Source organism: Cololabis saira, chromosome 20 (assembly GCF_033807715.1).
Source record: "Cololabis saira isolate AMF1-May2022 chromosome 20, fColSai1.1, whole genome shotgun sequence".
NCBI classification, from domain to species: domain Eukaryota; kingdom Metazoa; phylum Chordata; class Actinopteri; order Beloniformes; family Belonidae; genus Cololabis; species Cololabis saira.
Window position 1 is genome coordinate 38202428 of NC_084606.1, and position 18356 is coordinate 38220783.

Here is an 18356-nt window from a genome sequence, read left to right on the forward strand (position 1 = left end):
TTCCACCTGCCTGCTGTGTGCTGTCGACGTCCCTGACTCCCCCAGTCTGGCCTTCGGCAGGAGGGTCCCCCCTTATGATCCAGGTCCTGCTCAAGGTTTCTTCCCTCCTAAAGGGGAGTTTTTCTTGCCACTGTTTGGCTTAAGGTTTTTCTCCCACTAGGGGAGTTTTTACCTGCCATTGTTTATGTAATAATTGCTCGGGGGTTTATGTTTATGTTCATGTTCATGTTCATGTTCTGGATCTCTGGAAAGCGTCTAGAGACAACATCTGTTGTATTAGACGCTATATAAATAAAATTGAATTGAATTGAATATTCTAATTTTCTGAGACAGGCCTGTATGTACTGGTTCATATATTTACCTCCAATTATATACATAAAAATTACTATAAATCTATATATCGACATATCTACATACAACTATAAATCAATATATATTAATAGAGATATAGATAATATAGATAGGAGATACACACACAAAGATTTAGAAATATAAGTCTTTATTGGCAAAGAAAGCTAGCAGCAGGCAAAAGTGCTCACATAGCGTGAATAAATGTACCAGGGAAAGGTTTCTGTTTCCTGATGGTTCTCCAGCTCACAGTTCCACCTGCTGGGCAAAAGCTTCCTACGCCAGCTCAATACGCTCAAATAACTCATTCTTGTGCTCTGTATTCGCCTTTTTCCCTTAAAAAAACCAACAAAAAAACATTTCACAGATTTTTAAGCCGCTGTGACTGCTTGATAATTAATCAACTACTTCTACAACATGAGTTCATGGTTTTAGTCAATATATTCAAGTTATCTTCAATAGTGCAAGAGCCTTCGCAGTTTATAAGACTAAAATCTGATAAAAAAAAAAAGAAAGGCAGAATATATTTTTTTTATTACCCAGTTTTACAGTATCACAATTGAGAAAGAAAAACAATATACAGTAATACGGGACAGTAATCTCAATAATATGTACCAAATTTCTCTTAGAGGTGATTCAAACACACCCTTTAAATCAGTATTTTTTCTATAAAAATAGAATTTAAACTAAACAAATCTGATTATTAAAAAAAGCAACATCAAATATAATCATAAAACAAACTAAATTACAAAAACAAACCAAAAAGTTCCATCATGCATTTGTTGATTCACCTTGACCTCTAGTTCTCAATCCAGTGGGAACACAATTTGGGGGTAAAGTGAAATAAAGAGCCAACATTTAAAATCTATTTTAAAATCAACCCAACTATGGCAACATGAAATAAAAAAGTGTAGATGATAAAATGAACCAATGACTGAGACGGTCCGGTCAGTTCTTATTGATGACGATGTCAGTGACTAATATTAGTGTCCCAAAAAAATAAAGAACAAAGTAAAAAAATCCGTCTCATCAGATTTTCCTCTCTGAAAATTACAGAAGAGAATCAGGGCCAGGCAGGAGAAAAATAAAAATAATATTTTAGAGGAGGAAGATTTTTTTTTCATTATGCACTTCGAGAAAAAAGTCGAAATGTTGAGATTAATGTTGAAGTACACTTTCAAGGAAAAAGTCACAATTTCGAGAAAAAAGTCGAAATGTTGAGGCGAAATTTCGACTTTATTCACGAAATTTCAACTTTATTCTTGAAATTGTATTTAAACATTAATCTCGACATTTCGACTTTTTCTCAACATTTCAACTTTTCTCTTGAAGTGCACAATAAAAAAAAATCTTCCCCTCTCAAATATTTTTTCCCTTGCATGGCCCTAATACTCTTCCATAGAAAATAGTCCAACTTTGGGATTCAATTTTTTGTGTACGATTATTGGATATTAATATGAAGTGGAAAAACTGTCCATTCAAATGTTCTTTTTAAATCTATTATGGAGTATTGAGTTTGGGATTATTCTTTTTTCTTGTGACATTTTTTCTCCCAAATAGGATAAAACATCATTGATGCGAGTGAATAAGGCGAAATACAACATGTGCAGTGAGAAAAATATCAGGATTACACTTAAATTAAAATTTCCCTTCCGCCCCCAGAGGATTGGAGCCCCCACCGGTGGAGTAGATAACGTCTCTATAGCCGGCCGCTTCACAGGGACTGGTAGCCGTCGGTCCTCTTCCTGCGGCCCAGCAGGTAGGCCACCACCACTAGCCCCTTCACAGGGACTGGTAGCCGTCGGCCCTCTTCCTGCGGCCCAGCAGGTAGGCCACCACCACTAGCCCCTTCACAGGGACTGGTAGCCGTCGGCCCTCTTCCTGCGGCCCAGCAGGTAGGCCACCACCACCACCACGATGAGCACCAGCAGCGTCACGCCCACCCCGATGGCCACGCTGTAGTCGGGCCGGTCGGCGGGACACGGCTCAGCTGGAGAGAGAACAAGAGACACAGAGAGTCATTAATAATCATTATAAATAAATCCATTAGATCACCGTTTAGTTTCCCTACTCGAAAGGAAATCCATACTAACAAAGGTTCTATCACCGCAATATTTGTGGCTGTCATTTAACATTTTAATCTAAATAAATTGCATGTATCCTGCATATCTTGGTGGTAGATATGCTGCTATAGGCCTCTGCTGCAGGGGGGACCGACACACTGGGCGGTGCCTCTCACCCTTCTTCTCCTCTCCTCTTCCCTTCCTCTCTTCTCCTTTTCCATTTTTATTTATTATAAGTATCATTTTTGTCCATGGTTCCTGTAGTTTCTTGTGCTGGCCCCCTTTTTTTTTTCTTTTGTGTGCATGTTTGCAGGCCGGAGCTTCAGGAGCTGCGTGCTGAGGGCCTCCCCTTATGATCCAGGTCCTGGTCCTGGTCCAGGTCCTGGTCCAGGTCCTGGTCCAGGTCCTGGTCCAGGTCCTGGTCCAGGTTTCTTCCCTCCTAAAGGGGAGTTTTTCTTGCCACTGTTTGGCTTAAGGTTTTTCTCCCACTAGGGGAGTTTTTACCTGCCATTGTTTATGTAATAATTGCTCGGGGGTTTATGTTCTGGATCTCTGGAAAGCGTCTAGAGACAACTTTTGTTTTATTAGACGCTATATAAATAAAATTGAATTGAATTGAATTGAATTATAGTGATGATTAATATTTTAGTGCTATACAAAAAGTACAATGCTAAAAACTGTCTAGCTCCTTTTTTCTTTTTCTTTTTGTCAAAATATTGTCTTGCAGAACGGTTGACGGTAGTCGAGCCTGCAGTTCCAGATCTGCAGTTCCAGATCTGCAGCTCCAGATCTGCAGATCTGCAGTTCCAGATCTGCAGTTCCAGATCTGCAGTTCCAGATCTGCAGTTCCAGATCTGCAGCTCCAGATCTGCAGTTCCAGATCTGCAGTTCCAGATCTGGAAATGCAGATCTGCATTTCCAGATCTGCAGCTCCAGATCTGCAGTTCCAGATCTGGAGCTGCAGCCCTGCAGGCGTACAACCTGGAACAGGAAGAGCAACTGTTTGGACAAGGAAAACAGTCAACCTAAACCATCTCTGTCGTGTTCATTTGATCATATTATGATGATGACGGAAGCAATGTTTACTTCGTTCTTTACAGATGCAGCAAAAAAAAACTTTTTGAGTGTATAGATTTTTGGTTATTTTATAATTATACTGTACGATGAACTTTTGCAAGAAGATTATACATGGTACAATATTATGGAGTACCTGTTGGTAGATGTCATCGGTAAAACATTATTCAAATAACTGAAGCAGAAAATTTCCATCCTGTTTCCATCTTAAATATAGTGGAGAAGAGGTATGAGGACCAAGGATATCGTCACCATCCTACTTGACATTGAGTAGTAGCGCCAGCAATAATTTTTATACCCTAAATCAGGGGTCGGCAACCCGTGGCTCTTTAGCGTCGCCCTAGTGGCTCCTGGAGCTTTTTCAAAAATGTTTGACCTTTTTTTTCTCCTTTTTTTCTTCTTTTTTCCTTTTTTTTCTCTTTTTTTCTCTTTTTTTGCCTTTTTTCTCCTTTTCTTCTTTTTTCTTTTGTTTTTTTCCTTTTTTTCTTCTTTTCTTCTCTTTTTTTCTTCCCTTTTCCTTTCCTTTTTAATCTCGACATTTCGACTTTTTCCTCGACATTTAGACTTTTTTCTTGACATTTCGACTTTTTTCACGAATTTTTTACTATTTCCTCGACATTTTGACTTCTTTCTCGACATTTCGACTTTTTTTGCGAAATTGTACTTCAACATTAATCTCGACATATCAACTTTTTTTTCTCGAAATTTCGACTTTTTTCTCGACATTTCAACTTTTTTCTCAAAGTGCATAATGAAAAAAAAATCTCCCCCCAGTTATAACTAATATAAAAACATGCAGCATGTGTTGCCTTCATTCTAAGGCTGATACAAGACTCTAATTTTTTGCGGCTCCAGACATATTTGTTTTTTGTGTTTTTGGTCCAATATGGCTCTAAAACATGTTGGGTTGCCGACTCCTGTCCTAAACAAATCTCCCTAGTGGTGCTTTTGCATGCATGCATTATTTAGGAGGAAAACATGGTTGTTATTGACACTTACCAGAGCCGAACTTGTTGGTGGTGAGATTGAAGGCCTGCATCTGGTCCTGGGACAGATCCAGGGACAGTCCCTTCCCCAGATCTACGGACTCGTTCCTGCAGGAGTACGAGTGTCCCACCTTGGCCGAGAACAGACGCAGGGACGAGTTGGAGCCGCTGAAATCTGAATCACCTGCAGGAGTCAGACAGAGCAATGATACATGTGACAGAAGGATGTTTAACCCTTGTGCTGTCTTTGGGTCAAGGGAGGGTGAAGGGAGAAAAGAAGGAAGGAAGGAAGGAAGGAAGGAAGGAAGGAAGGAAGGAAGGAAGGAAGGAAGGAAGGAAGGAAGGAAGGAAGGAAGGAAGGAAGGAAGGAAGGAAGGAAGGAAGGAAGGAAGGAAGGAAGGAAGGAAGGAAAGAAGGAAGGAAGGAAGGAAGGAAGGAAGGAAGGAAGGAAGGAAGGAAGGAAGGAAGGAAGGAAGGAAGGAAGGAAGGAAGGAAGGAAGGAAGGGAGAAAAGATGGAAGGAAGGGAGAAAGGAGAGAAGAAGGAAAGAAGGAAGGAAGGAAGGAAGGAAGGAAGTAGGGAAGGGAGTAAGGATGGGAGAAAAGATGGAAGGAAGGGAGAAAGGAGAAAAGAAGGAAGGAAGTAGGAAAGGGAGAAAGGAAGGGAGAAAAAAATCGAAGGGAGGAAAGAAGGGAGGAATGAAAGGAAAGGAGAAAGGAGAAAAGGAGGAAAGAAGGAAGGAAGTAGGAAAGGGAGTAAGGAAGGGAGAAAAGATGGAAGGAAGGGAGAAAGGAGAAAAGAAGGAAAGAAGGAAAGAAGGAAGGAAGTAGGAAAGGGAGTAAGGAAGGGAGAAAAAAATCGAAGGGAAGAAAGAAGGGAGGAATGAAAGGAAAGGAGAAAGGAGAAAAGGAGGAAAGAAGGAAGGAAGTAGGAAAGGGAGTAAGGAAGGGGGAAAAGATGGAAGGGAGGAAAGAAGGGAGGAATGGAAGGAAGGGAGAAAGGAGAAAAAGAAGGAAAGAAGGGAGGAAGTAGGAAAGGGAGCAAGGAAGAGAGAAAAGATGGAAGGAAGGAAGGAATTAGGAAAGGGAGAAAAGATGGAAGGAAGGGAGAAAAGGAAAGAAAGAAGGGAGAAAAGGAAAGAAAGAATGGAGGGAAGAAGGAAGGAATGGAGAAAATAAGGAAAGAGGGAAGGAAAAGCAAAGAAGGTAATAAAGGAAGGAATGACGAAAGGGAGGTAGGAAGAAAAAGGAGGAAAGGAGGATAAAAAAGGAGGAAAAGAGGAAAGGAAGAAGGAAGGAGAGAGCAGGAGGAAAGAAGGATAGAAGAATTGAGTCATTTTGACCCGAAGACAACACAAGGATAATGAATAAAATGGTGTGTCAGGATCCCACGTGGAAGCACATTTTCTAGACTGCACAGACGGAGTTTGGCTGAGTTACAGCTACAAGTCCCTGATCAGGTTTTTCCTTTTTGTATAAGGAAGCTGTTGAGTTTTTGTGAATGTTTATCTTTGCCAGCTTTGCGCAACACCCACCTTTATCTAAGATATACCTATGAAGTGAGCCAATTTAAAAGAGTCCAAAGGTGAAGGGGTTTATCGATCCAGACTTACCTCCTCTCATGAAGGGGTAGGACAGTTTGAACGACACGGCATCAACGTAGACGGTGCCGTCACCAACACTCTGAAGAAACAAGGAAACTTAGTCGTCCATTAACGCTCATACATACATATTTAAAGTCATTAATGCTGCTAAATGCGTGTATCTGCTTAGTTTGTAGTTTAATGAACAAACACGTCCATAAAAGTGAACGATGACCAAAAGTGCAGTCCAGTATTTTCATGGCAAGTAAGAATACAGAGTAAAAGAAAGAGAAAAAAACACATATATACCTACACTTTTGGAGAAGAATAAGAGACAAATAGGTATCTTCAACTGAAAAACCTTTTTTTTTCTTTATTTCATCAGTCAGTTTTTCTTTTGTGATGAAGCCCACAACAAATTAAAATACAAATAGGTTTAGCTTACATTTGCCAAAGCCATTTATTACGGCTAAGAAAACAATACAGGACTGTCTCAGAAAATTAGAATATTGTGATTTTCTGTAATGCAATTACAAAAACAAAAATGTCATACATTCTGGATTCATTACAAATCAACTGAAATATTGCAAGCCTTTTATTATTTTAATATTGCTGATCATGGCTTACAGTTTAAGAAAACTCAAATATCCTATCTCAAAAAATTAGAATATTCTGGGAATCTTAATCTTAAACTGTAAACCATAATCAGCAATATTAAAATAATAAAAGGCTTGCAATATTTCAGTTGATTTGTAATGAATCCAGAATGTATGACATTTTTGTTTTTTTAATTGCATTACAGAAAATAAAGAACTTTATCACAATATTCTAATTTTCTGAGACAGTCCTGTATATGAGTTGCCATTAAATACCAGTGTTACTGAATTAAAATAAATACATAAATAAATGATCATGCAATTTCTTTTACCAGGGTCATTATGCTTTGAAAGTGTAGTTTAGGTTACAGTGATGCATCAACATCTTGCACAAACATAAACCCATCAAACTGTCAGTATCCACGTGATCATCCAGTAGAAAACCACTGAATGAGTCACGCAGTCTGATGTAGTTTCACTGTCACGTGCACTCACATTAGATCAAACATACTTCCCTCTTTATTGTTGCTCTCTAATTTCGGCTTCTGCGATTAGTTAAACAACTTGCAAGTCATCATCAAAAGACGAAATGGATCAAATCCCCCAGTTATGCCGGATTTATGGTTCTGCGTTAAACCAACGCAGAGCCTACGCCGTCACCGTGACGGCGTCGTGAATCCTTCGGACTTCTCCGTCACTCCATTTCTCCGCGGTACAGTACCCCCCCAGAGCACTAGGGGGCTGCATTCTTTTCCTGACTGGTTTATAGTCGTCTCTAGTTGATTCTTTGTTTAGCTTCCGGCTTTTCCGGTCACAGTGAACAATGGCGACCGAGATAATGAGAGATAATGAGAGATAATATTCTGTCTGTGTACAACAACAAGATGTTTAAAAATGGCGGGGATGGAACCGGAAATACGTTGCTACCAAGCAAACCAATCACAGCCCTCTCAGTCTGCGTTGGGTCGTAGTTCCATTTTTTGGGAGGTGCAGGTCAGGCTATGACGTAGGCTACGGAGAGACTCCCGCGTAGCCGTGTACCGTACGGCGTAGGTTTAACGTAAAACCATAAAGGCTTCATGCTATCAAGAAATAGGAGTGAGTTTAAGGCTGCTTCCACACCTGTGGCCCGTTTTTTTTTGTTCCGATTCAGGGGCTAAATCGATACAGTTGTTCCGTTTCTCGTTTGTGGAGTTTTTGTTCACAAGGCAAACATCTGTACCGTTTCAAAGCTGTTAACAAATGCCATGCGTGAACCAGCTGCTCTCTGATTGGTCAAATGAACGCGGAAGGAGTTTCCTCTTCCGCACCCCGGGATAAACAACACGCCCCTTTCACAGAGAGGGCGCCAAGCGCAGACCACAGCCGGCGGCTTTAGGCTGATTTATGGTTCCGCGTTACACCAATGCAGAGCCTACGGCGTAGGGTACGGCGTAGGCTCTGCGTCGATTTAACACGGAACCATAAATCAGACTTTTCCCATTCATTTATGTGTGCTCGGCGCAGAGCAGAGCTCAGCGGCGGGCGAGAGTGAACATTAAATTTTACTGTGCCGCGCTGTTACAACATTTCGGCACGTCCAATAGGAGAGAAGGTGGTGGAGGCTGCGCCGACTCTTCTCCTTGCGCCGCGGTCGCACATACACATGAATGGAGTTGTATCGGTTGCTGTGTCGAATATGTTCTCACTACAAATAAAAAAAATGAACCGTTTCAGGTCTGGAATCGAATCGAGTCGAGACCACCTCTCCTAGGTGATCTCGACTAGCTTGTTTTGTACCGTTTCAGAGCGCGATTGCTGTGTTCACATGTACCAAACGTTCCGATCTTTAGGGGGAAACGTTCCCTGTTCCGGTACAACTGCTCCAAACGGGACAGCTGTGTCGAATATGTTCTCACTACAAATAAAAAAAATGAACCGTTTCAGGTCTGGAATCGAATCGAGTCGAGACCACCTCTCCTAGGTGATCTCGACTAGCTTGTTTTGTACCGTTTCAGAGCGCGATTGCTGTGTTCACATGTACCAAACGTTCCGATCTTTAGGGGGAAACGTTCCCTGTTCCGGTACAACTGCTCCAAACGGGACAGCTGTGATGTCCCGGACAGCTAAGATGAGTTAGCTCCAAAACCTTCTGAGACTACTGTCTCCCCGAACACCAAAACAGGAACTTATACTGTTACATTTGTGGCAAGAAACACATAAATAAGTACCTTGTTGAAGAGGAAGGTTATGAAGCCCTCATTAAAGACAAGGGTGAGATTGGCAGTGGTTTCCTTACATCCACCCTGCACCTTCGTCTTCTCGGGCTGAACATTGAACGTTCCATTGGCCTGAAAACAATGAAGCAATATTAAGTGGCAGCGCCTTACATTCGTACCCTGTCAGGTACAATTTGTAACTGCCTTCACACAAGGATGATATACATTTAACTTCTGATTGTCATCAAGTAAGGAAAACTGGTGCTGCCACGTGTTTCCATATCTAGAAGAACTTGGTAACTTGCTGAGTCAGAGGCTGCGTCTGAAATGTCATACTAAACAGTATATTAAGTAATAAGTTCGGCACACTTTTGAGTAAATATCAGTAGTATGCATTAATTGGGACGTACGATTCAGAGCCACAAGGCACTTCCTGCTGTTGGGAGGGGGAGTTGTTACCATGGTAACAACTCCTGTCACAGCAGCAGTAGCAGCACCGCTCTTTCCTGTTTATCCTGGCCCAAACAAGATGACATTATATAATATTATATACGAATATTAATATACTTAATATTATACTAATGACATACCGTATTTTCCGCACTATATAAAAGCCTTTAATTTTCTCAAAAACCAGCAGTGCGCCTTATAATGCGGTGCGTCTTATATATGATCGTTACGGTAATTTCTGTTACTGTAATCAGGTGGATTGTGGGTAATGTAGTTGGTGTCGCCGAAGTAATGGCCCTAAAAACGTCAGGAATCGCCACAGGCGTTCAAGACAACAGCAGCGACGCATAACTCGCAAACAACATTTTATTTTGTTAATAAAGTTTGACATACAGTACTTTTCTTCTTGTTTCTTTTTTTTACATTTGCTGTAGGATTTAGTAGCATTTTCTGTAGCGCAGCTCCATCAGGTAGATACGTAACTCAACCCCAGCCACTATAGGACGGTATTTTACCATATATGTAGTGCGCCTTATAATGCAGTGCGCCTTATATATGGGAAAAGTTTTAAAATACGTCATTCATTGAAGGTGCTCCTTATAGTGTGGAAAATACGGTATACGTATCTGCGCAACCAAACACCGCTGCATTGCACTGTGGGAAATTTCTGCTTAGCTAGTGTCCATCAATCCATACTAATACATTTCTCAGGAATGAGTATGGATAGTACATACTATTGTGTACGTTCTAATGTTTCAAACGCACTAAAAAATCTCTCGTACTGTTTTTGCTACTCATTAGGGTGGAAGTATGGAATTTCGGACGCAGCTTGAGGTTCGTGCAAGAGCCAAGACTCATGCCTCCAAGATGGCGGACAGAACATTCTCAGGAGTAGATTCGGCAAAGAAAATGAGTTAGACTTTTGGACAATGATCTCTTACAAATGCAGTACCTTTGCTGTGGCCAGTCGGATCTGCAGCACCGTGAAAGCCAACAGGCACGTCTCTCCTTTCGCTGTCGTCAAGCTGTAGTTTCCCCGAGTCACGCTGGTGGATGGTGTCGTTGAGGGAGGTGTGGTAGTGGTCGGGGCCTTGGTTGTGGTGGTGTTGGTGGGTGGGGGTTTGGTTGTGGTGGTGTTGGTAGGGGGGAGTGGTGTTGTGGTGGTGTTGGTGGGCGGGGGTTTGGTTGTGGTGGTGTTGGTGGGCGGGGCTTTGGTTGTGGTTGTGTTGGTGGGAGGGGCTTTGGTTGTGGTGGTGGGCGGGGCTTTGGTTGTGGTGGTGTTGGTGGGCGGGGCTTTGGTTGTGGTGGTGTTGGTGGGCGGGGCTTTGGTTGTGGTGGTGGGCGGGGCTTTGGTTGTGGTGTTGGATGTGACAAATGCTACTGCGGGGACCACAGTTGCAGGAGGTTTGGTCATATCTTTGGCCAATGCCACAGCTTCAAAGAAAAGGAAATACAAACATTAAAACAAAATAAAATAACTGATTTCAGTGTTCACATATATTCACAACTTGCAAGCTTATCTGTGGACTATTTAGAGATAAATAAAAAAGGTAGAGCTAACTGTTTTATGAATCAGAAACAACTGCCTGTGTTAAATGTCTATATGACATAAAAGGTCATGTAACTTCTTCCAAATTGCACTTTCATCAGCATCTGTGGTTTAACCTGGAGATTAAGGTTAGCTTACAATTATTCTGTAAAAGATTTCAATCAGTCACTAGATATTCTTCACCTTTCCTATGTGTTTGCTTTAACATGAAACATCCTGGGCGTGTAACAGATTCTTGGGGGCTCGTCCGGGATGTGGTTTTGTAACAGATTATATATATATATTTTTTTTTTTTACACTGTTCTGCCGGGTAAACCTGAATAAACAGGGAAAAACATGAGAGTGAGTCAGTTTTAGTGCTTTTCGCTCTCTCTTCCTTGCGCATCTGAAGGGAGGATGGTTACGTCACACCTGTCAAACCGACCTCTGAACGCGTCGAGGCGCCACATGGTGGTGGAAGTGGAATAGGTGTATTCCTGGGATACTGATCCCTGTTTATTCCCAATGCTCATAAAAGGCTAATCAACATGAAAGAAAGGTATATAATATAACAAAAATGTGACTACACTTTTGTGTTTGTCACACAATGATGGTCTAGCAAAATATGCTACTAGCATGTTGCTATTAGATCCAGTAAAATCTAAAAATGTCAACAAGACCTTGCGGTTTAGGGAAACAATACTCATAGGTGCTGTTGAAGTGCCTTTTGATGTCTGCACTTAGTGTTGGTTCATGCAAATATTGATAATTCAAGCACTAGCCAGAATAAATTTGGCATGTTTCTCAATTCAGATTATTTTAGATTTGCATTGGTTGAAACTGAAGTACTGGTCCAATCCAAAGTCCAAATCTAGCCCAGCACAGGCACCTGGATGGGTTCTTGGGTCAGTTTTATTGAGGATGCCTCCAGTTCAGATCCTTTCAACAGCAAAGTACTCCTGTATGTTTTTTGTATCACTGATGTTTTTTAATTCGGAATGAATCATTCCGAATTAAACTATCTTCTTTCGAGTTTACATGGAAATAGTAATTCCGAATTGAGGTTTACATGGAAAACACGTTTGATCGGCTTTATCCAATTCCTCTTAATGTCTGGGGGTTGGGAAGGTTCTGATTGGATAGGGGGGGGACCAGAAGTTAAACTACCGGAAGAAAAACTAACTTAGCCGCTACAACTTTGAAAAGCTCACAATTTTAATGTTTCCTGTTTCCATCTGTTTTTTTAATTATTTCTATTTATTAAATAAATGGTCTCTGCTCTTGACCAGCGTTTACTGCTGCTGCATCTTGAAACGTTGTTAGGAAAACCAGCCCAGCAGGAATATAAGCGTCATGGAGACAGACGGGCGAGGGAACGAGCAGAAAGAAAGACCGGAATTAATTTAAAGAGGAATGAGTGAATACATGATCACGGAATTATTCTATTCGGATTTAAAATCGGAATAAACCAGCCACTTACTTCGGAATTAAGTTTAATTCGGAATGGCCATTTTCATTCGGACTTAGGTGTTTACGTGGTCATTTTTAATCATTTTAAATCGGATTTAATTTTAATTCTGAATTGAAGAGGAATTAAACTTCCCATGTAAACGCACTGAATGAGTAGCAGTAATAGTTAGAACTGTAAACTACTACAGTTACTGTGTATCTGAATGTAAGATCTGCACGTAAACTGTTCCATTTCCAGACAGTTTAGGTCCAAATCAGCTGGAAGCCGTTCCCGGTTTCTGCAGCATTGTTTCTAGTGATGCACCGATTGTTCGGTAACCGAAATTGTTCGGCCGAAAATGGCAAAAAAACACTTTCGGTGTTCGGTGGAATAAGTGGGGAAAAAAACCGAACAATTAATAACGGCGTTGTAAAATAAGGAAATAGACTGGCCGCTCCGTCCCGTAAATCATTGGCCAACCAAAAACTAACCCCATAAGAATTTTACCTAATAGACTGGCCACTCCCGTAATAAATCGTTGGCCAACCAAAAACTAACCCCATAAGAATTTTACCTAACATTCACCAGGAGGTGGAACCAAACAACATAATGCTGGGAAATTAAAAAATTTACATTTTTTTATGTTCAACAAATGTTTTCTACCTTGTAATTTTGTAAAAGATTTTTTTCTTTAAAAAGCATGTCTAAATCAAATGTATTTGATTTATGCAATGGTGAAACAATTGGCAAAATAAATGAAAAACTGCTGAAGAACCATGTTCGGTATTGTTCGGTATTCGGCCAAGTGTTTATTATTATTTTCGGTTTCCGTTTCAGTGACAAATTTTAATTTCGGTGCATCACTAATTGTTTCAAAGTGCAGCTAAACTGTCCACAATTTTAACAAATCTGCTCTTTGTATCTTAGGGTATGATGATAACTATCTCTGTGACTAAAAAAAGATTTGAATTATTTAAAATAATTAAATACATTGTTGACAAAAACAAGAGCCAACTGCAGTTATACTGATTGTTGTTGTGTTATGATACGATGGCATGTGGAAGTTCAGTCATCACCTTAACTATCAATATTAATGGTTATTGAAGCGTGCAATAACTGTTGGGTTACCACTGTGTAAGTGATAGTATCGCAACCACCTAAGTGGGCCTAAAACAGTAAATATAAACCACGTCCTTCAGCTGGCTGGCTAAATATCACCAAAATGAAACAAACTTAGTTGTTTTAATGTATTAAAATGGTTATCATGAATCTGCTCACTCACCTACATACTCTACAGATAATCTCAGTATTCTAGCTTTGATTCAGTCCCAGGGACCTGGACTGGTTGCTGTTTGTGTCTCTGCCTGTTCTCGTGTCCGTCTGTTTTTTCTCTTACAGATCTCTTGGCTCGTGTGCTCATCGTGCGTTGGCTGGGGATCCATTCAAATGTCAAGAATCCATTCCATTCCGATTCTTAACCCTTGTACTGTTTTTGGGTCAAAATGACCTAATTCTCCTGTTCCTTCTTTCCTCCTGCTCTCTCCTTCCTTCCCCCTTCCTCTTTTCTCCCTTCTTTCCTCCCTTCCTCCCTTCCTCCCTTCCTTCCTTCCTTCCTTCCTTCCTTGTTTCCTCCTTTCTTTCCTTCCTTCCTTCTTTTTTCCCTTCCTTCCTTCTTTCCTCCCTTCCTTCCTTCCTTCCTTCCTTCTTTCTTTTCTCCCCTCGTACATTCTTTCCTTGTTTTCTCCTTTCCTTCCTTCCTTCTTTCCTCCCTTTCTTCTTTTCTCCCTTCCTTCCTTCTTTTCTTCCTTCCTTCCTTCTTTCCTCCCTTCTTTCCTTCCTTCCTTCCTTCCTTCCTTCTTTTTTCCCTTCCTTCCTTCCTTTCTTTCCTTCCTTCCTTCTTTTCTCCCTTCCTTCCTTCCTTCCTTCCTTCTTTCCTTCTTTCCTTCTTTTTTCCCTTCCTTCCTTCCTTTCCTTCTTTCCTTCTTTTCTCCCTTCCTTCCTTCTTTTCTCCCTTCCTTCCTTCTTTCCTTCCTTCCTTCTTTTCTCTCTTCCTTCCTTCCTTCCTTCTTTCCTTCCTTCCTTCCTTCCTTCTTTTCTCCCTTTCTTTCCTTCTTTCCTTCCTTCCATCTTTCTCCCTTCCTTCCTTTTTTCCTCCCTTCCTTCCTTCTTTTCTCCCTCCCTCCCTTCCTTCTTTTCATTCTTCCTTCCTTCTTTTTTCCCTTCCTTCCTTCCTTTCCTTCTTTCCTTCTTTTCTCCCTTCCTTCCTTCTTTTCTCCCTTCCTTCCTTCTTTCCTTCCTTCCTTCTTTTCTCTCTTCCTTCCTTCGTTCCTTCTTTCCTTCCTTCCTTCCTTCCTTCTTTTCTCCCTTTCTTTCCTTCTTTCCTTCCTTCCTTCTTTTCATTCTTCCTTCCTTCTTTCCTCCCTTCTTTCCTTCCTTCCTTCTTTCTTTTCTCCCTTTCTTTCCTTTCTTCTTTTCTCCCTTCCTTCCTTCTTTCCTTCCTTCTTTTCTCCCTTCCTTCCTTCTTTTCTTCCTTCCTTCCTTCTTTCCTCCCTTCCTTCTTTTCTCCCTTTCTTTCCTTTCTTCTTTTCTCCCTTCCTTCCTTCTTTCCTTCCTTCCTTCCTTCTTTCCTCCCTTCTTTCCTTCCTTCCTTCTTTTTTCCCTTCCTTCCTTCTTTCCTTCCTTCCTTCTTTTCTCTCTTCCTTCCTTCCTTCCTTCCTTCCTTCCTTCTTTTCTCCCTTTCTTTCCTTCTTTCCTTCCTTCCTTCTTTTCTCCCTTCCTTCCTTTTTTCCTCCCTCCCTTCCTTCTTTTCATTCTTCCTTCCTTCTTTCCTCCCTTCTTTCCTTTCTTCTTTTCTCCCTTCCTTCCTTCTTTTCTTCCTTCCTTCCTTCTTTTCTCCCTTTCTTTCCTTCCTTCTTTCCTTCCTTCCTTCTTTTCTCTCTTCCTTCCTTCCTTCCTTCCTTCTTTTCTCCCTTTCTTTCCTTCTTTCCTTCCTTCCTTCTTTTCTCCCTTCCTTCCTTTTTTCCTCCCTCCCTTCCTTCTTTTCATTCTTCCTTCCTTCTTTCCTCCCTTCTTTCCTTTCTTCTTTTCTCCCTTCCTTCCTTCTTTTCTCCCTTTCTTTCCTTTCTCCCTTCCTTCCTTCTTTCCTTCCTTCTTTTCTCCCTTCTTTTCTCCCTTCCTTCCTTCTTTTCTTCCTTCCTTCCTTCTTTTCTCCCTTTCCTTCCTTCCTTCTTTTCTCTCTTCCTTCCTTCCTTCCTTCCTTCTTTTCTCCCTTTCTTTCCTTCTTTCCTTCCTTCCTTCTTTTCTCCCTTCCTTCCTTTTTTCCTCCCTCCCTTCCTTCTTTTCATTCTTCCTTCCTTCTTTCCTCCCTTCTTTCCTTTCTTCTTTTCTCCCTTCCTTCCTTCTTTTCTCCCTTTCTTTCCTTTCTCCCTTCCTTCCTTCTTTCCTTCCTTCTTTTCTCCCTTCTTTTCTCCCTTCCTTCCTTCTTTTCTTCCTTCCTTCCTTCTTTTCTCCCTTTCTTTCCTTCCTTCTTTTCTCCCTTCCTTCCTTCCTTCCTTCCTTCTTTTCTCCCTTCCTTCCTTCTTTCCTTCCTTCCTTCTTTTCTCTCTTCCTTCCTTCTTTCCTTCCTTCCTTCTTTTCTCCCTTCCTTCCTTTTTTCCTCCCTTCCTTCTTTCCTTCCTTCCTTCTTTTCTCCCTTCCTTCCTTCCTTCTTTCCTTCCTTCCTTCCTTCCTTCTTTTCATTCTTCCTTCCTTCTTTCCTCCCTTTCTTCTTTTCTCCCTTCCTTCCTTCTTTTCTTCCTTCCTTCCTTCTTTCCTCCCTTCTTTCCTTCCTTCCTTCCTTCCTTCCTTCTTTCCTTCTTTTCTCCCTTTCTTTCCTTTCTTCTTTTCTCCCTTCCTTCCTTCCTTCCTTCCTTCCTTCCTTCCTTCCTTCCTTACTTCCTTCCTTCCTTCCTTCCTTCCTTCCTTCCTTCCTTCCTTCCTTCCTTCCTTCCTTCCTTCCTTCCTTCCTTCTTTCCTCCCTTCTTCCCTTCCTCCTTCCTTGACCCGAAGACAGCACAAGGGTTAAGATTCAGAATCGATTATAACCATTCAATCCGATATTAATGTGGGTTAGTGTTATTAAAACTGTTTTTGGAGCTGTTACCTGAATTATATGACTGTAAAATATCTAGTGAAATAATACTTTCACAATAATTAATGTGAAATAACTAAGAAATAAATAACTCAAATAGGCCTTTCAATATCCATTTAAAGTTAAAAAAAAAAGAAAGAAATAGCAACAGCTCATTCAGTCCACACACAGCTTGTTTTCAGAAGTTTCATGACAAACTGTGTCCGATAACAGAGAAACCAAACAAGCTATAGTAAATATAGATAATATGAACTTCATTGAACTAATATAACATTTAGAAATTTAAGCTGAAATATCCAGCATTTTCTCTAAAGAAAAGTTCATTTAGTTGAGGAGTTTTCAAAACCAGCGCTCTGTTAACGCTGCAGCTTCTCTTCAGCACCGTGTTCATTGTTTGATAGTTTCACACCAGGCGCATGTGGGAATTAAATGACGTGAGTGACTACCGGGATTAAAGTTCATCGAGCGGAAATGTAATGATGAAAAAAAATCTATCTTTAGACATACATAACTATAAACCAGTTTTCTCATCATAGTATGAAGCTATATATATATATATATATATATATATATATATATATAGCTAATATTGTAATGCAAAGATGTCATACATTCTGGATTAATTACAAATCAACTGAAATATTGCAAGCCTTTTATTATTTTAATATTGCTGATCATGGCTTACAGTTTAAGAAAACTCAAATATCCTATCTCAAAAAATTAGAATATTCTGGGAATCTTCATCTTAAACTGTAAACCATAATCAGCAATATTAAAATAATAAAAGGCTTGCAATATTTCAGTTGATTTGTAATGAATCCAGAATGTATGACATTTTTGTTTTTTTTAATTGAATTACAGAAAATAAAGAACTTTATCACAATATTCTAATTTTCTGAGACAGTCCTGTATATAGGCTTCTGGCCTCTTATTGCTGTAATAAAAAAGTATTAAAAAAAAGAATAGAGGGAAAAAAATGGTTATCATGATTCAAATAAGACACAAAGATTAATATCCGTCTTCACGCACTGGCGTCACGTGGTCAAGTCCAGGTTCTACATTAACTCCCCAAAAACGCGCTGTTGTGTATATTTTCTTTGATTATTACAGTTCTTTAATGAACAAAAGCTGTAAATTCTGTCTGAGAGTGACAGCATGATCTCCCATCCGTGTGCTGACATGTGACTCGGACCTGCAGCATTAATGCGGAAATGTTTGTTCCTTAAACCTTCCAGGAAGTTACAGATCTGATGAGAGCGACTGCTGAGCCAGCAAAAACATCCAATCATGTGCAACTTTGACAATACTTCAAATAAACTTTCAAAGAATCACATATACCATTTAAGTGATCATATTAAGCAACGCAATTCCTCTGTGAAATATGTATATATTTGGCCATATGTTTTACTAAAAACGGATAAATATAGTTTTTTCCTTATTTTGCCAGTGATAAAGCGGTAAAGTCTTACCTGTGAAACAGCAGGCTGTAAGGATCAGCACGACAGCTCTCTGCATGGTGGACTCTGGGACTCTGGGACTCTGGGACTCTGGGACTAGTCTCCTCCACACGGCTCTAGCAGCAGCTGAATGCGCACTAACCCCGCACTTCCTATAATACACTAGAATAAACTCCGGGCCGTCAAGGCGACGCAGCACCGGCGGAAGTCTCACTGGAATGGACTGGAAATAAAGCTGAAAATAAACCAAGTTAGTACTGAAGTACGAGGAGTATTAGGGCCAAACTAAGACCAAAAAAAATGGAAATTACGAGAATAAAGTCATAATATAATGAGAATAAAGTCGTAAAATTACGAGAATAAAGTCATAATGTTGCGAGAATAAAGTCGTAATATTTTGAGAATAAAGTCGCAATATGAGAATAAAGTCGTAATATTATGAGAATAAAGTCGTAATATTATGAGAATAAAGTCGTAATATTATGAGAATAAAGTC

General features: G+C 40.4%; 1 protein-coding gene across 1 annotated transcript; it reads right to left on the reverse strand.

Annotated features, from left to right (window-relative positions):
- Positions 1 to 482: 482 nt before the first annotated feature.
- LOC133419982 (macrosialin-like) lies at positions 483 to 18009 on the reverse strand. Its single transcript, XM_061709504.1, has 6 exons — positions 17873 to 18009; positions 10249 to 10730; positions 8859 to 8978; positions 6083 to 6152; positions 4485 to 4655; positions 483 to 2338 (listed from the first exon to the last, which is right to left on the reverse strand). Exons 1-6 carry the CDS (start codon positions 17916 to 17918, stop codon positions 2199 to 2201), a joined length of 1029 nt encoding a protein of 342 aa, XP_061565488.1. The 5' UTR covers positions 17919 to 18009; the 3' UTR covers positions 483 to 2198.
- Positions 18010 to 18356: the final 347 nt, after the last annotated feature.

Coding starts and splice junctions, on each gene's coding strand:
- LOC133419982 (XM_061709504.1), bottom strand. CDS start 17,918: ATGCAGAGAGCTGTCGTGCTGATCCTTACAGCCTGCTGTTTCACAG. Junction 4,656..6,082: donor CTACCCCTTCATGAGAGGAG/GTAAGTCTGGAT, acceptor TGACTCCTGCAG/GTGATTCAGATTTCAGCGGC. Junction 2,339..4,484: donor CACCAACAAGTTCGGCTCTG/GTAAGTGTCAAT, acceptor TTCTCTCTCCAG/CTGAGCCGTGTCCCGCCGAC.